This window comes from Sarcophilus harrisii, chromosome 2, assembly GCF_902635505.1.
Source record: "Sarcophilus harrisii chromosome 2, mSarHar1.11, whole genome shotgun sequence".
Classification (NCBI taxonomy): domain Eukaryota; kingdom Metazoa; phylum Chordata; class Mammalia; order Dasyuromorphia; family Dasyuridae; genus Sarcophilus; species Sarcophilus harrisii.
In genome coordinates this window covers 142,910,644-142,936,400 of record NC_045427.1, presented here as the reverse complement: position 1 = coordinate 142,936,400, position 25,757 = coordinate 142,910,644, and the positions used below count along the sequence as shown (strand labels likewise).

At 32.6% G+C, this 25,757-nt stretch overlaps 1 protein-coding gene across 3 annotated transcripts in view; it reads left to right on the top strand.

The window, feature by feature from the left end:
- The window catches only part of ANAPC1 (anaphase promoting complex subunit 1), a 133,038-nt gene extending 107,993 nt beyond the window's left edge, over positions 1-25,045 (top strand). The window contains exons 40-48 of one of the 3 annotated variants that reach the window (XM_031950992.1): positions 616-733; positions 1,507-1,623; positions 2,885-2,952; positions 4,761-4,899; positions 5,793-5,879; positions 8,324-8,419; positions 9,901-10,099; positions 19,006-19,140; positions 24,268-25,045. In XM_031950992.1, coding sequence (XP_031806852.1) covers positions 616-733; positions 1,507-1,623; positions 2,885-2,952; positions 4,761-4,899; positions 5,793-5,879; positions 8,324-8,419; positions 9,901-10,099; positions 19,006-19,140; positions 24,268-24,383 — 1,075 coding nt within the window. In that variant the 3' untranslated portion in view covers positions 24,384-25,045. The remainder of the gene's footprint in view (positions 1-615; positions 734-1,506; positions 1,624-2,884; positions 2,953-4,760; positions 4,900-5,792; positions 5,880-8,323; positions 8,420-9,900; positions 10,100-19,005; positions 19,141-24,267) is intronic. The other 2 variants (XM_031950991.1, XM_031950993.1) reach the window with 2 other exon arrangements.
- The last annotated feature ends 712 nt before the right edge of the window (positions 25,046-25,757 follow it).

Below are 25,757 nucleotides of genomic sequence, written 5' to 3'. Positions count from 1 at the left end.
AAGAGAGTGCTAAGAGAGACAAGGAATATATACCATTTCATCTTTAGGATTTTGGATATTAAAGAGAGAAGAGCTGTTGAATGATAAACTGGCTCTTTCAATAAGCCAGGTATTCTAGAAGGCTGAGGACTAACACAAAGGTACATAGAGTAGGAGATGGAAAAGCATGTAAGAACAATAAGAAGACTAATTTGGCTAGACAGTAGAATGTGTGTAGGGGAGTAGACTAGAATAATACAATCAAAAGTAGGATAGTACTGTTCTGTTTTTTAGAGGACCTTGAATTCTACGTAGAGGAGTTTGATCCAGACAATTAAGTTTCAGTTAAAGCAAAAATTTGGAAAGCCTGTTTATCTACTCCCCAATTACATCATGTGTTTTTAGACGAGGAAATGAGGTTGATAAGTCTCGGTAGACTAAAGGTTTGCATAGAATCTCTGCTTGATGTTCTGTTCCCTTCAAAAGCATTAAGATGAAACATTAGCTACAGAAACAGACTCTAGATGGCTGAATGAAGTCTTATTATTATTTCTCTTATTTTGGGCTTGTAGAAAAATGAAAATTTTAGAGATTGTACAATTTTTCTAACCCCATACCTATATTTTCTCTTAATAGGTATCATCTCCAGGCTCTTCGACACTTGTATGTACTAGCAGCAGAACCAAGACTTCTTGTTCCTGTTGATGTAGATACAAATACACCTTGCTATGCATTATTAGAGGTTACATACAAGGTAATTTTTTTTCTCCCAAGTGTCCCTCTCCTTCCTCATCACACACATAACTTATTTAGTGTCTTAGTTTGTTTCACCATTTCCCCCACTGTCATTCTTTGTTATGGTGCTTCTGTGTTAATCTTTTTTTAAAAATTAAATAACACCGATTATCCAAGTAGTATGATATAGTAGAAAGAGTGACTCCAAGTGAAGGACTTGGGTTAGAATCACAGCTTTGGTTTTTTACTTCTCCGAGCCTTAGTTTTCTCTTCTGTAAATTGAGGGAGTTGGGCTAGATAAGATAGGATTAGAGACCTAAGGTTTCATTTACCTCTGAATGCTAGAATTAGAGGTCGATGGTTCCTGTAGTCTTTTGCACAGTAAAGATTTTAGTTATGAATAAGACTCTGCTACTTTAGTCAATGATTCTGATCAACTTGTTTGATGCTTTTTTGTGTTTGTATAAAAAAGCGTTTGTATGTTCTGTCAGTCTTTTTCACCTTTTTTTTTTCTTGATTGAAAGTGTTGGGGGGAAAAATGTTGTATTGTTTTACATGTGTCCTTTCTAAACTGTTCAGCATGATGCAGAGTACAAGGCAGCTTGGGAATCTTATTCAGGAAATTAGCAATTTAAGCTACACAAATATATTACAAATCAGAATATGCTTTTTCATATTATGTACATTTAAATTAGAGGACAATGTTAGTTTTGGCCTTTGGTGGTTAATGAGACATTTAATAAAAGAATCGATGGGAAATTGAGTCTTTTTTACATTCTGGCTTCCATCAAGCACACTGTACTGAGCTCTTCTTCCTTTGATGATACAAAGGGTACTCAGTGGTATGAAGAAACAACAGAAGAGCTAATGGCACCTACACTGCTTCCTGAGCTTCACCTTTTAAAACAGGTAAGTTGGGATAAGATTTGAGTACTTCCATTTGTGAATACATACATTTATAATAAATTAGTTTAATCAGAATAATACTAAATATGTGAAAAATTGTTTACTTTTCCCCCTCCCTCCTGCATTATGGAAAATGTCACCTACTTATAACAATTTCAAGTTTTAAAATGCTAAACAGGTCATGTAGTGAGGTTACTTACTTTCATAGAAATTTTGAATATTAATCAGTACACATTGATTAAGTATCTACTCTTTGGCTACCACTGTGCTAAGCACTTGGAAATACAAAAGAGGCTAATGTCCTCGTGGAGCTTGCAATCTAATTGGGGCAAACAAACATATATATATATATATATATATATGAAGTGAACTTGTATACATGATTAATAGAAAATAATTAAAAGCTCCTGAATTAAAAGAGTTTAGGAAAGGCTTCCTCTAGAGGACAGTAGGATTTTAATTGGGATTTAAAGAAAGTCAGGGAGATCAGTAGTGAGAGTAGAGGAAGGAGAGTGTTTCTGTGCATGGGGGACAGCCAGAAAAAATGCCCAGAGCAAGAGTTATGGAGTGTCTTGTTTGCATAACAGCAAGGAGGCCATTGTTACTAGGTTGAAGAATATGTGTTGAACAATAAGATATGAGGAAACTGGAAAGATTGGAGGAACCTAGGTTATGAAGAGCTTTGAATGCCAAATAGAACATTTTGTTTTTGATCCTGGGAGCAATAAGAAGTCATTGGAATCTGTTGAGTTGGGGTCATATGGTCTGACCTAGATTTTAGGAAAATCACTTTAGTAACTGAATGGAGAATGGATTGAAGTAGAGAGAAATTTGAGATAGTTAAATGTAGGCAAAAGGAATTCATCTGGTTATATTCCATAACACTTAGAAATAAAGCCACTTAGCTAGTTTAAAGGTGCATTTCAGTTTTTATTAATATCATTTCTTCCAAATAATTTAAATCTTTCTTGCTCTAATAAGCATATCAATATTTATATATTTAAATTCAGAGTCTGATTCTTTTTGTACAGCAAAATAATGTTTTGGTCATGTATACTTATTGTGTATCTAAGTTATATTTTAATATATTTAACATCTACTGGTCATCCTGCCATCTAGGGGAGGGGGTGGGGGGGGGGTAAGAGGTGAAAAATTGGAACAAGAGGTTTGGCAATTGTTAATCCTGTAAAGTTACCCATGTATATATCCTGTAAATAAAAGGCTATTTAAAAAAATATATATATTTATATATTTATCTTGACAGATTAAAGTGAAAGGCCCACGATACTGGGAATTGCTTATAGATTTAAGTAAAGGAATTCATCACTTGAAGTAAGTACATTGAAATCTGTGTTGTACCTTTTTGTAGAGCATAGGAGATGTTCAAATAGAAAGAATTTTATAGATGTTCAAATATGAATAAAACAAAAGGTTTTTTTTTTTATTATTTAGGGCTCTACAACCTTATATATCTATTTTAAATTTATTTAGAAACTTTTTTTTCCTTTTCTTTTTTTTTTTTTTTTTTAAACTTCATCATCACGTTTTTATTAAGGAGTTACTATATGCCAGCTAGATGGCACAATGGATAGAGCGCTAGACCTAGAGTCAGGAAGACTTTATTTTTTTGAATTCTGTTTGCCTTAGTTTTCTCATTTGTAAAATGAGCTGGAGAAGGAAATGGCAAACCACTCCAGGATTTCTGTAAAGAAAACCCCAAATGGGATCATGAAGAATTAGACATGATGGAAGCAACCTATCAACAATGTGCTGGACACTTTGCTCATTCTGGAGATATAAAATCAAAAGTACCTGTTCTAAAAGGAAGGGCTCCCATTCTAATGAAAGAAGACAATCTATTTATTGGAGTAGTGGTCAGGTAACCCTTTGTCTAGGAAGTCCCAGGAATGGTGCCTAGAGCTATAGGATAGTTGATTGCATGCACGCACTGGTTGGACTATAGTTCCATATCTAGAAAAGTTAAAGAAGTGGGGAAATAAAGGAATGTTATATCCTAATCTCACAATATCCTCAAATATTGAATTTACTTTCATTGGGATATTAATAGAATTATATCCATAGATGGTTAATCTGGGATTTGAAAAAAAGAGATTAAATAATTCTGGATAGTTCACAAAGATAGATAGAAATATGATTGAGATAATAGTAGGGAAATTTCACTTATATTAGAAGAACATCCTAACAGTTTGATCTGTTCACCATTGGAATAGGATATATTATATCTGGAAGTGTGATGTAATTAAAGCATATGTTAGGGACAAAGAAGAACTGGGTTTTTGTTTTTGTTTTTGTTCTTTTTGTTTTTTTTGTTTTTTTTTTTTGAAGAATATAATGACCTGCAAGAGTTCTTTCAGAACTAATGCTGTAGTTATATGGTAATTGAATTCAATAAACAGTGAGTACATGTTATATTCATAATATCATACTAGGCTCTGAGAGAAAGAAATGAAACAAGTCATTGTCTTCAAGGATCTTATATTCTACTGCCATTTATATAGTGTTTTTAACTACCTGCAGATATACATATATGCATATACATATACATATGTTTATTCAATGCTTCACAAATGAGTTTTAGTCTTACAAAAACCTGTGAGGTAAATATAACAGACATTATTGGCCCCATTTCTAACTGAGGAGTTAAATGACTTTCCTGAGGTCATATAATTGTTAGCGGCATCAGTATAAGTCAGATCAAGCTGTCATACATTAATTAATCATCTGCTATATGCCAGGCACTGTGCTGAGCATTGGGAATACAAAGGAATGCAACAAATAGTTCCTTCTCTCAAGGATCTCTCACTGTCTAATGGAGGAGATGCTGTGCAGCTAATTGTGTACAAACAAGATAGATAAGATGAATCAGAGAGCATCAAAAGAGGGAAGGTACTGAGATTAAGGACGAATAGTCACAGTGCTCTGTCCTCCTCCAAAGTCCAGAAAACAAGTAACAGAAATGAGAAGCAGCATAGTATTCTGATCAAACAGCTTTGTTTCTTCCAGCAACTAACCTTGAACTCTGGAAACATAGGAGGATTCTACTGCAGATCACCATACTTTGTAACTACCAAGAATTACCAATAACAGTGTATCCTGAATTCAGTCTTGTTTTCTTCCAGATCAATTCTTTCCAAGGATGGAGTTTTATATGTGAAACTCAGGGCTGGACAGCTCTCCTACAAAGAAGATCCGATGGGCTGGCAAAGTTTGTTGGCTCAAACAGTCACTCATAGAAATTCTGAAGCCAGAGCTTTCAAGGTAATGTTGATAAGCATAAAAGGAACAAAGAATAGGAGAGAAAGAACAGTTACAACCCTAGTGTCTATTGGTCTTTAAATGTTTTTTCTTGGTGACTCTGTAGTGAAAAACTGATTTGTCTAATAGGGATTGGTATTTGGGGTCACTCATGGAATTATGTGTAAACCTTATTCATATTTATCTTCTAACAGCAGAAAAAGTGGCTTATTATATGTTTAATAACGTTACTTTTTAGGAATTTAGTTTATCCCATTAGTTAATCCCAGTACTGGTCAAGATTTGTCTTTTCTTTTTTCTAATACATTTATATACTTGATGTTAATATAAAAATTTTAGAAGTTATAAAAATTAGTAAAACATGCCATAAAGCAATCAAATTCAAATCTTTAACTTTTAAATTCCTTGAATTTGATATTACTTTTGTGGATAGTCTCTGAAATCCTTTCTAACTCTGAATCTCAGGTGTTTTGAAAAGAGTATAGAATATACTGAAAACCTCTGTTTTATGACTTATTTTTAATTATTCTTTCTTCCTTCTTTCAGTATGATTTTTGTTCTTTTTAAATAATCAAATCTTTTTTGAGCCTTAGATTAATTTTAATCAGACATTCATTGAGAATATGGAGTACTGTATGGTCTCTTTGAGAGAATTAAGAGAAGTTTTTTATGGTTAGTGTTTAATAGGTATGCAGCCTAATTTCTTACTTGCTTGTCCAGATGTCATACATACTCTTAGCAAGAATTTGAATAAGCTCCATTAAATTTTCTTTTTCAGCCTAATAGTTTTAGAGAATTATAGTTCAAAGGAAAAAGGTCTATTATATATAACTATTTACTTAAGTTGGAGCAATGAGTAAACTCCTGAGGCTTATTTATATTCTCTTTTCTTTTAGCCAGAAGCTATTTCAGCTTTCACCTCTGATCCAGCACTTTTGTCATTTGCTGAATATTTCTGCAAACCAACTGTGAACTTGGGCCAGGTATTTTATTAAAGTATCATTGCTAATTTTTTGTTTATTTGTTTCTCCTGTTAGTTTATGGACAATAAAAAAAAATTTTTTAACCTTTAAAAATTGATAGCAGTAGAATGAAACATTTCTCTGTGAAACAAAGGGGGGAAAAAGAAACAAAGAAAGAACTGCCCATAGTCTTAAAGCCTCAGTAATTGAATTTAAGGATATAAGAAATGCATTGAGAATTAAATTAGCAATCCATTTATAGCCTCATGTTTTGACAGTGGCATTAAAGAATGATTACAAAAAGGCATTTTATCATCCATCATGATAGATTTGTTTGAGACATGCTCTCAAAAACCTCATTTCCCTTAATAACTTATAGTATACATTTCTCTGGAATTAACTAAGGCATTTTTGAACTTATATTTCTATTTTCATTTGCTTGTATTTCTTGAGATAATATGTTCCATTGACTTAACTGTCCATCCTACAAAATTCAACTTGTATTACTGGTCATAATACTGTTGCTTACATAATATACAATACTACCAACTACATAAAGTTCATTTCATTGTGAAGTTTTCGAAGGCTATGTCAATGGGAATATAGCTCTGGCAGGTTGTACTATGTTGAAAAAAGCTTTAAGTACATCCTCTGCAACTACCTGCTTTCTAAGAACCAATTTAGTTTATTATAGAAAAGCCCATCCACTAATAGGCTGGCTACTTGGTGATAAATTCTTTGCCCATAAAAGTTCAAGAAGCAAAAAAATATTTAAAAAGCCCTCAGTACTGTGCAGCCTTCTCTTTCTGTGGTGATGGTGTAGAAGAATAGTGGATAAGATTGCAGAGTTCTACATTAACTTATATATTGGTGTCTAAATATTAAATCCTTGTCCAGTGACTGAAGATATTTAATTCCTTCTCCTGGAAGAATTAAATTATATCAGCCTCAACATTTCACTATAAAACCTAACTAGCAGGCAGATAAAAGTTGCTCATGTTTATTTGGAAAAGCAAATAAAGAAGTTGATCTTTGGTTTCATCATCTATCCATAGGCAGTAAGAAATGCCATTTCATGAGATGGTGTCTTCTCATAATGGAAGGTTCATGATAAATATTTTCAAAAAGAGACCATCAGGAAAATATTTACAACTTATATATATATACATATAGCTGTTTCAGAGAATAAAAAGGTAAAGAAATTTTATTGAAGAACTTAATAAGATCCTCAAAATTGAATTCATATATATTTTGATATTCAGTAACTTCAATTCAAAGTTAAATATGTGAGGAGAGCAAAAAGTAAATTGGAAAAGTTTGAGTAATCACAACTTATATAATTTTCTCATACTTAGATTTCACATATATTCTTTCCCAGAAAAGAATCAGAAGAAAATGGAAATCCTGAGACCCAAATAATAAATCAAAAATTAAATTGATCATTTATTGTTCTTTTTATAATGCATCCTATACATATTTTTGATCTTTGTGAAGTACTATTTTCATCCTATTGCTTATTCTAGGACTTATTATTTTTAGATTAAATTCCAGATTCCTTAGCTTAACAGAGACAAACTAATTTTTTAATCTTTGTATCTTCTACTATTCAATATAATCCCTTCAATGTAACCAATGTACTCTCTTCCTATCCCTCTCCCCTTATCCTACTCCAAGCAATTTTCCTTTGACTATTTCTTCTTCTAGACTTTCACTCGTGCTATATTCCTATATCCCCACCTTTCCTTCCATTTTTTCAATGACTTTTCTTCTCTGTTATGTCTTAAGTATTTTCTAACTAATCCTTTTAGATTTCATTTCCTTCTTGATATCTTTTTCATCTTTTGTTGATATTTTTTATTTCTGAATTCCTGTAACACTTCTTTTTAATGCCATTCATTTTTGTAGCTTAATATAGTTAGCTGGTGCTTCATTATAGTATAGAGGTGACCCTAAATCCTTAAGTGTTGTGCCAACAGAATAGACACTCTAGAAGATGTTTAGAAAAGCTTAATGTCTGTTATCTGAGGTTTAGCCTACATTTGGAGAGTCTCAACACCAAATTAGCCACAGATTGATGGTATATTTGTTGTTTTTTGGCCACAACAGCTCTCAAAAAGAATTTATAATCTGTTATGAAAACAAAATATATCTCTGAACTCTTAGATCTTTGAAATACTAGATTAATCCAAATTGTATTTTATTGTCATTTATGTTTCAGGTGTTTCTTTCAGTCAAGTAGACTGTAAGACACTTATTTAAGAAATGAGGTTGCCATGGTTTTTTTTTTTTTTTATATAATCCACTTGCATAATAGATAATATTATATCACAGTGCTACCATAATACATAATACTATCCCTTACGGTATTTAGCATAGTACTATGTAGAGGATATACTTAATAAATATTTATTCAATTTAGAATATGTGTATTTCATACATACTGTTTGCAATTTTTTATTTTTCAGAAACAGGAAATTCTTGATCTCTTTTCTTCAATACTTTATGAATGTGTCACGCAGGAGAATCCAGAAATGCTGCCTGCATATATAGCAATAGATCAGGTACTTGATAAATGGAGAGTGGGGTTGGGGAAGAATGTTTTGGTGTGATTTTGTGCCTTTTTTCCAGTAAAGTTTGTTAACTTTATTGGGTTTTTTGTTCTTTTCAGAAATAAGAATCTTTTAAATATGGTCAGTATCATCAAATATTCATAGAACATTTAAAAGAGTCATCCCTACATATTAATAATAGCGATGATAATAATTAATGGTTTACTTTACTTAATTTTGTGAAGTAGGCAAAGTATGCCTTCTATGTTTCCAGTCTCTCTTTTTTATTTCCCTTCTATTCTGTTTCCCTTCTATTCTTCCTTTGGGGAATCTGTTTTCTTCCCCTCAGATATCTGGTTGCTTCATATTTTCCTCAGTAAAAATGACTGATAAAAAGACTTAAATTGTTTTCCTATTCAAATAATTTGCATTTTAACAGGAAATAAAGCAAATCAGTAAACTAATCCTTAATGATGAAATCTCTGCCATCCAAAAAAGTACATATTGAAAGGTATTTGTAAACAAAGCAATCTTCTTGATAAGACTTATATTGTTTCCCTTTCCTGTTATTTTCTCTATCAAATTGAAATATTAAGTGTTCATAGAATTCACTATTCATTTCCTGTTTTCTCCCATATCTTTACACAAATTATCTAAGACACCTAGAATATATATCCTTCCCATCTCTGCCTTAATTAATAGTGCAGAAGCTACCCTTTTTTTAGAAATCTCTTCTCTGCCCTCCTACTAGCATTCTCTTCCTCAAATTATTTTGTATTTGCTTATCCATGTAAGTATATTAGGACTTTTTAAGAGTAGAACTTTTCCCCCAGCCTTGCATAGAGTGAGAAATTTTGGAATTGAATTGCTCAGGTTTTGGTTAGCTTTTCCTTTTCACCCCTTTGCCCATCTCTTACCCCTCCAGATTTGTTTATCTCTATTTATTTTGAGAGGTTAAAATTCAGCAAATGTTTAGAAGGGGTATACTAGATAATTACAACACATGCTGAGTCCTGGAGATACAAAATCAGGAAACTAAACTTCCTTAAAGAATGGACGTTCTGACTGTCTAAAGATCTGAAAGCCGTAGGATAATTGAGCTAGAAATGAGGTAGCAGTTTTTTTACTTTATCATGGCTTTACTGGCCTTTGTTTTTCAAAGGTGATTGGTTTCAACTTGATGGAAGCTCTTAGCACACATCCACCAAGACAGACAAATGGACAAAATGTCAGTAATAGCACAGTGATTGACACATAGTACGCATTTAATGTTTATTGACTGACTAATAATTACATCTATAGGGTAAAAGCCACCCAAAACGGGGAGAAAAATGACCACTTGGCAATGAAGTATTACTTAATGCATCTAAGTTATTAAATTGTCATAGGAACCTTATATATCTATATAAACAATAACTTCACTTATTCATAAAAATTAGGTATCCTGCTCTAAATGAAATATCACTTTTTGTATTTTGTTTTTTCTCTTCAAGGCTGTCAGAAGACTAGAAAGAAGGGAAATGTCTGAGACTTTTGAACTTTGGCAAATAAAATTGGTATTAGAATTCTTTAGCTCTAGAAGCCACCAGGAGAGAATGCAGAAGATCCCTAGTCGAGGACTTTTTATGAACTCTGAATTCCTTCCTGTGATGAAATGCACTATTGATAATGCTTTGGATCAATGGTTACAAGGTAAATGAAACATAAGATAATACTGATTTTTGATATACAATGTGTTTTTAAAAATTTCTTGGATGAGGGGAGAATTGTCTGAATAGAAGCCAGATCACCTATCTAGGAATTAAAATTTCAGTTTTAGGGATCTAAAACCTAAATACTTATTTTAATCACAGCTTCTAAAAAATGTACTCAAACAAGTCTGAAACAATGTCTTTTGAATTTGAAGCTTTAGTACATATTCTAAACAGGTAAGTGTCACACTTCTAAACTTTGTTTTCATCTTCCAGAATTTGTGCATAAAATATATTTACTGTGTATATGGACACAAGGGAATATATTTTCTAATTATTTCCTGTGTGCTCACTTTGTCTTACCTATTATGAGTAATTTGAGAGTGGGCATAATTTTCTTATAAAAAAAAATTTACTGTTGCATGTAGAGTATGTATTTAATAAATGTTATTGATGAATGAATTTGTATTTCTTCAGCTCCATGAGTAAATTTTTAGTATAAAGTAATTAATTTAGGAACTTTAATCATGTACTTAATATAGGAAAGATTACTTCTTTTATAAGTAAAAATGTAAAGTGAGAATTTCTTGAAAAGTTTCTCATGTAAAAGGTACATACTTTAAAAGGTGCATGTTTTCATTTTGAATCTTCATTGCCTTGTTTTTAGAAGCATAGATTCTCATATATATATATATATATATATATATATATATATATATATATATAATCTCAGCCATCTAGGGTGAGCTGATGCTGGGTTTTAATCAAAACAGTAGACACACTACTACAGTTTTTCAAGTGAATATAAGATAGTAGTTGTTGAAACCATGGTTTCATATGGCAGAAACACCAAGAGACAACAACTAGGTGGTACAGTGGATAGAGCACTGGGCCCAGAGTCAGGAAGAGCTGAGTTGAAATTTGGCCTCAAACACTTACTAGCTTTGTGAACCCCGCTCATTTCACCCCTACTTACCTTTTCTCATTTGTAAAATAGGGACATACTGAAGAAGGAAATGGCAGACTACTCCAATATCTCTGCCAAGAAAAGTCCAAATGAAGTCACAGAGGTTCAAACATGATTGAATAACAATAAACCTCTCTAAAAATTAAGCCATAAAGGAAATTGTATGTGAAGCTCATGTCAAAAGCAATAATTGTAATTTCATATTTGCCATATTTGTCTTCGTGTCTATTATCTACTGTAAATCTGACATTTTTTCTCAGACTTAAAGAAGCTACATTTCACTAAAAAATAATTTGTATACGTTTCTAGTTTTAAAATCTGACCATCTAGTAACTTGAATTAGAAAGTGAAACCTTTAATCTTATTAACATTTTCTTTACTTTCATGTAATTTAATACTATTTTAGTTTTTTCTTTATTACATTTATTCATTACTTATCTTCCCAACTACATTTTAAATTTCTTAAGTGGAAGGACCACTCATACCTCTGTATTCCATCAAGCATGATATAATGCTGAACAAATGCTAGGTATTCAGTAAATGTTTCATTGATTAATTTACTAATAGTACTAAGAAGCAATAAAAATTTTTGTCTCAGAGATAAGGGTCAGAAAAATTGTTGTAGTGATTTGCATATGGTAGTCATTGAACTACTAGTTAGTAGTTGAACTGAATTAAAGACTTGTAAGACGCCTTCCATTTCTTACTGTTAACTGTTTGTGAACAGATACATAAAGCTACCTAAAGTTCTCTTTCATACTTAAAAATACATAATGATATAATGATGAAATGTTCTTTAAGATTTTTACAAAACACTTTTTATTACAAATACCCTGTGAGACAAATACCCCATGTTAGAGAAAAGAAACAGGCTAGTAACATGGCTTATATCTTAAGGTGGGATTCAAATCCAAGCCTCCCAGACTCTAAATCTAGGACTCTAGCATCTATATCATGGAATCAAACTACAGATTATAGAGAATTATTGTGTAAAATACATTTGCTTTATATTTTAGGCTTTTAAAATTTATATGTAAGTTTTAAAAATACTGAACTTAAACATCAAATAAAATAAGCATTTCTGTATATAAAGTAGAACAGGAAAAAAATACTGTGCCAGGAAACTACAAATTTCTGTCCTTTCTCCCAAGTAAATACTTTGACTTTACAAGGAATTCAAATGAGACACAAGTAAATATTTGGTAGTTCTTCTGAAAAGATATGTAAAGTAGGGAAAATATATGTAGTATCCTTAGATATCAGTGAAAAATTTAACAAAGGATTACAGTGTTCTTAAATCATATAAATTATTCAGTTCTTATTAAAGTAACTTGGATTTTTAAAGCCTTCTCATCTTGAGAATTTTTGTAATGAATTAAATGAATTTTATTATTATAGATAATAGAGAGCGGGGAGAGATGGCTAAATTATTAAGTGTCAGAATAAGGATCCAAAAAGGTGTCTTTCAATTCTAAACTTGTCTAGATTTAATGATAATATACACATATTAATATGCATCTATGTATATAAAACTAATGTCTTTGAATGTTTGAAAGATTGTCACAAGATCTTTACTCTGGAGGGCAATCACAGGCTATTGGTATTGAAAGACCCCCTCAGAAGCCATTCAAGTGTAACCTGGTTGCCAACAAGAATCTCATAGCCAACAAGGGGTCATCTGACTTTTCTTTAAAGACTTCCAGTGAGAGAAAAACCCTTTGTTTTACTGAGCCAACCCACTCCTCTTTTGGATACCTCCAATGACATTAAACCAAATTATGCTTCTTTGCAACTTTTTATTGTTTTTAGTTCTACATTCTTCTGACAAGCAGAACAGGGTATCTATATGATAGCCCTTGAAATACTTGACACCATCTTCTTGTATCCTTTTCTTATATAGGCTAAAGATCCCATTTCTTTAATTAAGCCTCTTACGTTATATTCTCAAACTTCACTATCCCGATTTTCCTCCTGTAAACATCTTAATCAGTAACTTCTTAAAACATGACACTCTCAGTTGAATAAATTTGAGAATACCTGACAAGAACAAATCATATATAATAGGACTATCACATCATTATTTTTGGATGTTTTGGTGTTCTTATTGCAGCCTAAATCATTTTACCTTTTTTGGCTTTCATACCACAGTATTTGCCATTTCATTGCTTTTAAAAAAATATATATGCTAGGGCAGCTAGGTGACGCAGTGGATAGAGCACCAGCCCTGAAGTCAGGAGGACCTGAGTTCAAATGTGGTCTTAGACACTTACTACTTCCTAGCTGTGTGACCCTGGGCAAGTCACTTAACCCCAGTTGCCTCAGGGGGAAAAATATGCTAAATCTTACATATTATTTTCAGAGCTTTCCCACTTGTCTGAACTTCTCTCTGTTCTTTTCTCTGTATTTAAAAGGTTTCTCCCTCATCCCCCCCAAATGTGCCCCACTTTGACCAAGGGCATGCTATTTTAGTCTCACATCACACCAGTTCAATGTAATGAAAGAAAGGATGAGAAAGAACTTTGTAATAAATGAGCATAGTTAAGCAAAGTGAATCCATACAGTGGTCATATCCAAAAATGTTTGTCTCTCTTTTTGCACCTTGAGTCCATTGCCATTATAAGAAGATGGTAATCTTGTGGATATATGTGGTTGGTCAATGAGTTGATTAGAGTTATGTCTTTCAAAGTTATTTTTCCTTGTAGTTTTGCTTTGCTTATAAATTACTCTGGGTCTGTTCATTTTGTGTCAGTGCCAGTTCATGCTAGCCATAATTCTCTAAAATAGTTATCTTTTACTATTTCTTAAGGCATAACACTATTCCATTATATTTATATACCACAGTTTGTTAAACTAATCAAGAATTATCTAAGAACCAGTCCAAGGCATTCCCTTAGATCTTAGTTCTTTACTTTTTCCTCTTTAAATTCTCCCTTCAAAGTCAGTAAGTTTGTTTTACTTGCAAAACTTCCCTTCCTGACATTCCTTTTTTTTTTTCCTTAATTTTCTCCTTCTCCCATCCTTATTATTTCCCTATATTAAGTTTGGTGTTTTTTCATACCAAATCATTTTGCATGTTCTACTCTTTGTCTTTTTCATATAAGAGTATGGTTCTTCTGAATGTGGATCATAATATAACATTCTCTTTTTGTTGTTTGCTTGCATTTTGTTTTTTTACTCATTTACTTTCTTTTTTTGATCTGATTTCTCTTGTGCAGCAAGATAATTGTATAAATATGTTTATACATATTTGGATTTAACATATATTTTAACATGTTTAACATATATTGAATTGTTGCCATCTTGGGGAGGGGAGAGGAGAAAGGAGAAGAAAATCTGAAACACAAGGCTATGAAAGGGTAAATGTTGTCAAATTATCATTTGGAAATAAAAAGCTTTATTTAAAAAACAAAAAAAACTAAGGTTCTTCTGATTCTCACTCTCCCCCTTTCTCCATGTTTTTATATTCTTTTCCCACATGCAACTTATGAAAAAGCATCAAGTTCTTTCCTCCTTTCTATACTTGTAACCATTAACCATCTCTTTTCTCTCTTCAGACCTTCAGAATAGAAACAATTTTTTCCAAGGTCCTCTGTTTAGCTTCCACAATACTCTTTGAAGACATTAGCATTCTGAAGTGACACTTACTGCTTCTATAAATGCTGGTCTAGATCATCTTATACCTATTTACACATGCTCAAATAAATGTACTTTTCTAGGTTTTTCTTGACTTCTGTGTTTACATTTCAAAGTTCCTAGTCATCTCTGGGCTTTTTATCAAAAAAGCTTTGAAAGCCCTCTATTGCATGGAAAATCCATTTTTCCTGCTGTAGGATTTTTTTTAATAGCTTTTTATTTACAAGATATATGCATGGGTAATTTTTCACCATTGACCCTTGCAAAACCTTTTGTTCCAAGTTTTCCCCTCCTTCTCCCCACCCCCTCCCCCAGATGGCAGGTAGACCAATACATATTAAATCTGTTAAAGTATATGTTAAATACAATATATGTATACATATCCATACAGTTATTTTACTGCACAAGAAGAATTGGACTTTGAAATAATGTAAAATTAACCTGTGAAGGAAATCAAAAATGCAAACGGACAAAAACATCTCATAAAAATGTTCTGTAGTGGTTCAAACTCATTTCCCAGAGTTCTTTCGCTGGGGGGGTGTAGCTGGTTCTATTCATTATTGAACAAATGGATCTGATTTGGTTCATCTCATTACTGAAGAGAGCCACGTCCATCAAATTGATCATCATAAAGTATTGTTGTTGAAGTATATAATGAAGTATCCTGTTCATTTCACTCAGCATCAGTTCATGTAAGTCTCTCCAGGCCTTTCTGAAATCATCCTGCTGGTCATTTCTTACAGAGCAATAATATTTCATAACATTCATATACCACAGTTTATTCAACCATTTTCCAGTTGATGTACATCCACTCAGTTTCCAGTTTCCAGCCACCACAAAGAGATCTACTACAAACATTTTCTGCTATAGGATTAAATTTAGCTTTGCAGAATCAACTATTCCTGCTTATAAGCACAATAGTAGTCCATTGCACTCATTTTTTGCCTTTAGAAATATAGTATTCCAAAATTTCATTTCATTTGTAGTAATAACTAATTCACCTGTGTGAACATGACTTTTTCACAGATCTAGATCAGAGGTGGAGAACCTTTTTTCTGCCAAAGATCAATTGGATATTTTTAACATCATTCACGGGCCACATAAAATTATCAACTTATAAAACTCAAGAAGTGGGAGATTGTTATATTTAACTTTCAGCTCATTCACCCTCTGGTAGCCACAGCAAATGATTTCATGGGCCATATAAAACTGAGGACTGGACATTCTCCATCCCTATTATAGATGCTTGCAGTATTTTTTCCTTGACATGGAGACTAGATATTGGCCATGACATCCCTTGAACTTTCCCTTTTGGAGTTTCTTTTTTAGTTTTATTATTGTTATTTGGTTCTCTGCTGTGTACCTTACTTACTTTATTCATCCCCCCCTTCATTCCCCACCTCCACCATTGAACAACCATTTTTTCTCATTCTAAATTATAGATAATTTTGCTGGATATAATATTTTTGGCTGTAGGCCTAGTTCTTTTGATTTTTGGTAGATATGATTCCAGGAACTGCAGTCTTTTATTGTGGCTGCTGCTAAGTCTTGTACAATTAGCATATTTAATTTTTTTTCTTGTTTCTTGCAAAAAAAAAAAAAAAAGCTTTGATTTAGGGGTTTTCAAAATTTGGCAATAATATTCCTGTGTGTTTTCCACAAAGGATTTCTTTGAGCTGGTAGTTGGTGAATTTTTCTGTTTCTGCTTTCCCTTCGTGTTCTATCATTCCAGGGCAATTTTCTTGGATTATTTTCTGCATTATTGTGTCAAGGTTTTCTTTATGGTCACATCTTTCCAGCAGTCCAATTATTATATTTTCTCTTCTTGATCTGTTCTCCACATCTGTCATTTTTCTTATAAGATGTTTTACATTTTGTTCTATTTTCTCATTCTTTGTTATTATATTATCATACAAATGTATCTTATTCTATATTACTTATTATGTTTTGTTATTCCTTGGTCTCTCATAGCTTCACTGGCTTCCCTTTGCCCAGTTCTAATTTTTGATGAATTCTTTTCATCTTTTGAGACTTTGTACCTTCTTTTCTAGTTGGGTAACTTTTTTTTCATAGTCTTGGTTTTTTTGGATGGTTTTTATTTTTCTTTTTAGTTTTTCCTCAATGTCTCTCATTTGACTTTTAAATTCTTTTTTGAGTTCTTCTATAAATTCTCTCTGGGCAGGGAGCCATTTCAGGTTACTCTTTGAGATAGAAGCTTTTTTACTGAAATGTTCTCCTTTGAAGATGAACTCTGGTCTTCTCTGTTCCCCAAATATGTTTTAACAGTGGGGTTCTTTGCCAGTTCATTTTTTTTAAAATAAGAGATATTAGTGTTAGCACCTCTTATCATTGGGTAGGAGGCCATTGTGCTTAGCTTCCCTTCAGCTTTTCACTCTGACCAGGAACCCCAAACTAAGAGTGCCAAGCTCCAGCAAGTGCCCAGAGCCAGCAGCTCCCTTGCTCCATTGCCTCTGCACTTACTGGTTGCTGGTTCCTTCTCACCCAGGCTATGTCTCAGCTACACAGCTGGGCCTGACATTCCCAATCAGCAGAGGGTCACTCTGTCTTCCTGGATTCAAACACAACTCCACAAACAGTCTGGAGGTGAAAGTGTCTGTTGTTCCCACTAAGATTTCAGCCATACCCAGCTAGCCTGAGGGGTCCCCACTTGATGATTCTTTGGAGCTGTCCTGGAGGTATTTACACTTCAGACAGGTTAGTCCTCAGCCTGGGGATTCTTCAGATATTCTTGGGTTGGGAGACTGGGGCTCCAGTCTAATTGATTTTTTTCATCAGTCTGTGTTCACCCTGAGGTGCAAATTTGTTGCATTTGTGGGGAAAATCTGGAGAACTTGAAATTTTTTCATCAATCTACTCCACCATCTTCCCAGAATACTCCCTGAAGTTTCTTTTAAGAAGTGACTTATAGATTCTTTATGATGTTTTTTTGAAATAGGCCATTTTTAAAAGTCATGATTTATATCAGAGAATTCAGGGATTTAAAAATTATTCCTTAACCTGTTTTCCATGTTTTATGCCAGATAACTTATATTTTCTTGTTTTTAGTCTTGATTTTGTCCTAGTATTTCTTGCTGTCTCATAGAATCATTAATTTCCATTTGATCTATTGTAATTATAGAATCCATTTCTTATATAAGATTGACTATGTTCTCTTTTAAGCTATTTATTATTTTTCCAGTTCTTTATAATACTAGCATTTTTATTCCTTTTTTAAAAGTCTTTTCATTTAAGCATAGAAATATAATCTTTATGGAAAGCTAATGTTTCCTTTTGAGTTTCTACCTGCAGTTGTTAAGGAGTTAATTCTCCTTTTGGAGCATATTTAGATTTGCAAGAATTTTCAGTGTTATTATTTTTTTTAATCCCACTAGTTTTAATCCTGAATTAGAGCTAAAAGTGTTGGATCCAGGTTCTGTCACTCATTGTATACTTTGGGTTTTATCTTTGGCCTTATTTAATCTTGTCCTGACTTCCCTGAGTTAATCCACTGACCTCTGCTTCTCAAAGTTAGCCCACCTTCCCTTAGGGTTTTTAACTTTTAAAGCACTGAATCTTCTAAACAAAATTTGGAGCAAGCATCTCTAGGTTTAGGCTGTGTAGGTCCCTTTGTTCAGTGATGCAGCTCAAAGAGGTTTCCAAGTGCCCATGGGAGGTTTCCTGACCTCTTACTATGGCTATTTCTGGTCAAACTAGAAAATTGTCTTTTTCTTGTGCTGGCAACCTCTTTTCTTATTGCCCTCAGGCTTCTGGACCTCTAGTATAGTTCTGGGGTGAAATAGAAGAATATACTTAGTGTCATGCCCTTTTGAGTTTTTTTAATTATTATTCAGTCTGGTATAAACTCTAGGGATTTTGATGGTAAAATTTTATGGGAGCTCCTCTTGACTAGAAGTTCCTATCTTATACTTATACATTTTAATTTTTTTTTTAACCCAAGACTCATATTTCGTTTACTTCTCCTTAATAAATTACTTATTGAAAAGTAACTTAATATAGTATTTAAGTAAACTGAAATGAAATATCAGTACTTTTGAATTTAAAGCTCAGCTCAAATACCAATTCCTATATGAAGTCTTTCTTGATGTCCCTCTGTCCCCCAAATCCAAGTTATCTTATATTTTAAAATGTATTTTATATACAATTACTGTGTTTATCTGAATTTAGGTTGAGTGCTCTATCTACTGCGCTATAGGTGCCTCACTCTAGAATAAGTATCTGTTTTCATGTACACCATTATATATATCTTAATCAGCTAGTTTATTTTGCTTTATTTTTTTCTTTAACAGCTGGAGGTGATGTGTGCCTGCATTCCTATCTAAGTGGCCAGCCCACAGAAGAGTCTCACCTAAGCATGTTGGCGTGCTTCCTGATTTATCATTCTGTTCCTACCCCAGGGCAGCTGTCCGCTGGAGGATTAGAAGGTAATTGTGTCCATCTTCTGTGTAAAATTGTTGCATCATAGAGCTGATGTTGGAAGGTACCTCAGAGGTCCAACTTTTCCTCATTTTGTGGTTGAGGAAACTGAGGCCTATTCACATTAAATGCCTTGCCCAAGATCACATGGTCAGTAAGCAAAGGGAGCTTTCATTTTCACTTCCACTTTGCATCCCTTTTTGTTTTAATTGCTTTAATTGTTTTAATTAAATAATTCTTTATTTTTTTGGTGTTGTAATTGAGAACTTTTTGTTGTGAAAAGGCAACTTTTCACTACTAATTCACAATTACTTTCTTATTGCTAACAGCAGAGTGCATTATTATGTACTTTTTAAGTCTTAAAAGATCCCCCAAGTCTCATCAACTCCTAAAAAAAGATTATGTCCAAATATATTTATCTTTCTCAATGATAACTTTTCTGTGTTGATTCACACTTTCTTTGTATTTATATGCCAACTAAGTTCTTATATTTTAAGTCTTTTATGAATAATATTCATCATATGAATGTTATCATACTGCATAATTTTTATTGTGTATAATTTTTAGGTGTATAATCTGACATAATTTTAATGATAGTCATTATACCACAGTCCTTTGTTATTTGTGTCACATCTAATTTCTGTCATGTTTTTTGAGGGAAAAAAATCAAATTTTTCAAGACTCCAAAGAATGACCTTCATTTTCCCCATTTGAGATTTTTTGGAATATTTTTGGGTCCTTCTGTGTTTGATATGGATGATGATGATATTTTAGTTTTAGTTCACCTGTTTGTCTTGTATATTCCTTACAAAAAGACAAAACTTGTTTTGTGTGTGAAAATGTAACAACATTCAATAATGTAACACAAATTAACTATCATAGATTTTTATTTATTTCATTAAATATTTCCCATACTTGAGAAAGTAAGCAATTGTATATCATGCAAAACATATTTCCATATTCGACATCTTACAAAAAAAACAGGCAAAAAAATAAGAAAACAAAAATAAAGTTTTAGAAAGTATGCTTCAGTATGAGCTCAGAATTCATCAGTTCTCTTTCTGGAGATAGATGGCATTTTTTATCCTGCCTCCTTGAGAACTGTTTTGGATTATTGCTAAGTCTTTCACAATTGATCATTCTCACAATAGTGTTGTTTCTGTGCACAGTGTTCTCCTAGTTCTGCTCAGTTTACTTTGCATGAGTTACATATGTCTTCATATGACTTTTCTGAAACCATCTGGCTTGGGTTTTTTTGTTTGTTTTTTGGCTGAGGCAGTTGGTGTTAAATGACTTGCCCAAAGTCATACAGCTAGGAGGTGTTAAGTGTCTGAAGCCAGATTTGAACTCAGGTCCTTCTAACTTCAGGACTGGTGCTCTATCCATTGCACCACCTAACTGCCCCTGGCTTGGCATTTTTTAATAGCACAGTAGTACTCCATAACAATCATATACTACAACTTATTTAGCCAATTCCCAATTGATAGACTTTCTCACAATTTCCCCTTCTTTTCCACTGCAAAAAAGAGCTACCATAAATATCTTTGTATAAACAGGTTCCTTTCCCTTTTCTTTGATATCTTAGGGATATAGATCCAGTAATAGTTTTGCTGGGTCAAAGAGTGTGTACAGTTTATAGCTCATAGGACATAGTTCCAAATTGTTCTTTAGAATAGTTGGATTAGTTTACAACTCTATTAACAGTGCATTAGACATATTTCCTCTTGCCATTGTCATTTTCCTTTTTTGTCATGTTAGCACAGCTGATAGGTGTAAGATGGTATCTCATTTGTTTTAATGTGTGTTTCTCTAATCAGTAGTGAATTAGATCACTTTTTCATGAGACTATTATGAGCTTTGATTTCTTTTTCAGAAAACTGCCTGTTCATATCCTTTGACCATTTATCAACATTTTGATATGATAGGAACGTTTAATTCTTAAATAGTGTAAACTACTAAGGTATTTCCAGTTGTAAATCTAAGTCTCATACTGATTTTAAGACTTACCTTGACCTAGATATTAATACAAGTATTTTTTTCTCTGAAATTTTCATGTTTCTTGGAAGAATTACATATAACTGAAGATTCTGAGAATTAGGCTATTATGAGTAATATATTAAATTTCACATAAAAATTATGGTAATTTAGTTTCACTTTTCAAACCAACAATTGGATTAAATATAGGCAAATTCCTTGCTGTTAATTCTGTTCAAAATGATTAATTTCAAAATAAAAGAAACATCTACATAATATAGGATGATATGGCATGTGCTTGTGAAACACAGTAGCATTTTCTTTTCAATATGACAGTAATTGGAAAATCTACAAAGTGGCCAAAGTGGAATTAAATGAGTGGAATTTAAAGCATTGAATTTAGTGCTTCTGTTTGACTAGAAACTTTTCAAATGAACTAGAGTTTGTTCAATCAGCAATTATTTATCATCTTTACAGTAGACACTTAAAAATAATTTTGGACATTAATAAGAGACTAAATAAAGATAAACTGCTTACATTCAAATATGGCAAGAGATAACACATTTGTCTTATCCAAATTTTTGACGTCTGGGAGTACTTTCCTTAGGTATTGATGATCTTGAGAAAAGACTGGAAAAAAGGGATAAGAAAAATAGTAACTAGGGGGACAGAGATGAAGAAAAAGTAAGGCTAAGGAAAATTATCTCACATAATTGGAGAGTAAAAATAGACATACAAACAAGGAGAGAAAGTAGCTAACACTTTGTCTTAACTCTCATCTTAACTGGTCAGAGGATGGAAAAATATACACCGTTGGGTACAGAATACATTTCACTCAAGGGGGAAGTAAAAGGGATAGAGGATGAGGAAGAAATTAAGGAAGGATCTATACTAAGCAAAACCACAAGGATCTATACTAAGCAAAACCACGGATATACAAAAATATTTATTGGGTTTTTTTTTTTTTTTTTTTTTTTTTTTTTTTTTTTTTTTTTTTTTGAGACAGCTATCTGAGACAGGGAATCTGAAGAAATAACTATATATTGCAGAATAGATCAACAAATTGTAGTATATAAATGTGATTAAAGACTATTGTTCTATAAGAAATGATGAAGGAAATGGTTTGAGAAAAACTTAGGAAGGCAAGTTAAAACTGTTGTGAAGTGAAATGAACAGAACCAGAGAAACAATTTATACAATGAGAACAATATGATAAAGGGATACAGTTTTGAATAAATTCCATGATTTTAGAAAATTAATGATGGAAAAAGTTACCCATTTCCTAATAAAGTAGTGATGAACTTAAATTATGTAAAGTATATTTTTGTATATGACCACTGCATGGATTTGATTTACTTAATACACTTCTTTGTTCCAAGATGGATTTTTTTGGGGGGGAGCAGTTAGGAGAGGAAGTTGTAAGAAAAAGGAAGGGGTGAACAGTAATAATCCTTTCCAAAATTCTGCTAAAATTTTTTTAGTGCACAGAAGGAAGTTCAGAAGGAAACACAGACAAGAAAAAGTTTTGAAAGTAATGTATGAGTTTTATTGGAGTCTTTAAAAAAAAAGTAATGAGATTTTTTTCATTTAAAATCTTTTTTTATATGGAAGTGCTCTAAATCTGTAAAGTTCACAAGTTTAGAAAAAAATTAATTTTGAACATGAAAAGCCTTCAAAGTGATATTGTGCTTTATGCAATCAAATGTTTTGGGTTTTGTTTTGTTTTTTTTTAACAGAAAACAAAAAACAGGATCTTATTGATACTTTTTAGTCTCTTTAATAATGTAAAAATATTCTGTAGCATATCGTTCATGAAAGTCAACTTGTTTCATCCGTCATACTATTCAAAGACTACTGTAATGCATGGATAAATTATTTTCCTAAAAATTTTGAATAAATGTGATAGTATCTAAATAAATAAAATTCTTGTAATCTCTAAGAAATTAATTGATTTAATCCTTTAAATATTCACTCCTATCCTAATATGCCTTCCTAGGGTAAAAGTAATTCATGGGGTACTTGAAGGCTATGCCAGCAGAAGTTGAGTTTCTGCAAAGATAGAAATGTGAGACAAATTATTATGTACTGGTCATTCAAGAATTTCACCTAGCAAATTACAGAGAAGGTTTTTCATCTAGTTGGACACAGGATGAATGAATGATTACATAAATTTTTTTTGGCAACTCAAAAAGACTAACTACAGAGTTACAGAACTGTTTTGACCTGTGTTAGGAGGGGGATTATTCATGCTGTTAACCTGATGAATCCTTTGAAGTATTGGAGTAATTTAAGCATCAGAGAGAGAATGTGTAGCCATCTATTATCTTCTGCTTCATTTAAATGAAGGAGTTGACAAGCAGAACTTTCTTCTAAATTATTAGCCACATTTCCCTTTTGCATAAATAACATGCAGAATGACAATATTCAGGTACATTTTCTGTTCTTGGTAATACCTCATAGTATTATTTTACTTTCTAAATATTTTCTTGAAAAGCAGTTCATGTAAATAAAATTATCTGCCAACGTATTAACATGATTCAGTATTGTGGAAAAGCACCTGAATAATAAATCAGAAGACCTGAATTTGAATCTAGTCTCTACCACTTAAATAATTGCATGACTTTTGAACTTGTTTCACCCCTTTAGCCTCTCTTTTTCTCCTCTGTAAAATGATGTCAACTAGGTGATCTCTAAGGTTTCTTGTAGGTCTATAAAATGATAATTGATAAAGGGACAGTTAAGTGCACAGTGGATAGAGCATTGGCTCTGAAGTCCAGAGGACCATTGTTCAAATCCAGCCTCAGACACCAGCTTTGTGACCTTGGATAAGTCATGTAGTCCTGACTGCCTCAGTGTGTGTGTGTGTGTGTGTGTGTGAGAGAGAGAGAGAGAGAGAGAGAGAGAGAGAGAGAGAGAGAAGGGAGAGAAGGGAGGGAGAGATTGGTATGTTGAATTTCATTTTAAGTCAAGGCATTTATTTCTGTATAGAGTATTTCTATATGATATATGTAGTATATATAAATACACACACATGTATACATTTAGGAATGTGTGTGTACATATATAGGAATAACTCTGTGTGTGTGTGTGTGTGCTTATAACGTGTGTACATTTATTTATTTATTTATTTTTTTAACCTGTTTCCCTTTCTGTTTCTTTAGGAAGCATGAGTTTTTCTGAGCTACTTCTAAAATTCAAACAACTGAAGATGCCAGTTCGAGCATTGCTAAGATTAGCTCCTTTGCTTCTTGGAAGTCCACAATCAATGGTACTATGATCCACCCTACTTAGCAGACCTCTCCTGGATATCAATTCTGCACAAAAGTGACCAAACATCAAAGCCTGAAGTATTGTTTATAAGTTTGAAATAGAAATATGAAGAAAAATGAACTACAAAGACATCAAATTGTATTTTAAAACAAATGTTTTCAATGTTACAGAGAGCTCAGTTGCTGTTAGAATATGTAAAAGTGAATTTAAAAATAACTTTACTTTTGTAAATAAAGTTTTTTGTTTTCAAAACTACCTTGTTAAGTATTTTAGTTTAGAAGTGGCTATACCCTTACTAGACTTCATTTTTAAACTCTGGGGCAACCTGAAGTTCAGGAACTTAAGAAACATAACCTCTAACCCCCCTTTCTATAGCAAAAAAGTTTTTAAAAATTAGCAATTTATGTAATTTTACATTAATCTAACTTTGTACCAAGGTTCAAAAATATTTTGCTTAGCTCTTTGTCAAGTAAAGGAATAATTAGTCATAGAGTATTTAAAGAAATGTTTCAATAGAAGAAGTTCAATGGTGATTCAAAATTGTCTAACAGCAAGATTTAGGCTAATCTTAAGGTAAATGAGAGTTGGAAAAAATTCTGTCATGGAGGATTCCAGTACCCTGGGTATATTTCTTTTTATTAATAAATAAATTTGGGCCCTTTGAGATCCTGTTTGGTTTAAATGTTTTATGTTCCAAGGGGCCATTCGTTGTTTTTTTGTTTATTTGTTTGTTTGTTTATTTTTCCATAGAAACACTTAGCCCAAAGATCAAAGTAGTAAAGACTTCCCAAATCCCTGACTAATGCAACAAGTGCCTTAGTAACTGAGAATTTCCCCCTCAAGGTTGTGTTTGATTTAGGGGCCTCATTCAGGAGCTTTCTTTAAGTTCTGAAGGATTCAGAAATTTAGTCGCTGTTTGACATAAAAACAAGAAAACCAAACTTGGGCCCATTTTTCATAGGCGCATATAAGATAAAAGTAGGTTTTAGGGACACACAATAGCAGTTTTAATAAAGGTTATTTAAGTTATAGGAGTTTTGAAGTGAAGAGATTAAAAGTTTTTCCTGCCCATTTCAGCTCCTGTATTCACTAGCAAAAGCATTTCCAAATGAGAGATAGTGTGTAATAAATCAGTATGGGGGAGGGGAAGGGGAGAAGAAGAAAACCAGTGAACAAGACCTCAGTCTCCTTTGCTGGATCCTTTTCTCGATCTCACTTGTTAACCACCCATGGGTAGATGTCTTCAAGGCTGTGTCCTGGGCCCTTTTGCCTTTATCCTATTTCTCTTGGTGATTTTATCAGCTGTCATGGATTCAATATAGATGATTCTCAGATCTATTTGTCTAGACCTAACCTCTTTCCTGACTTATGATCTCTAGCT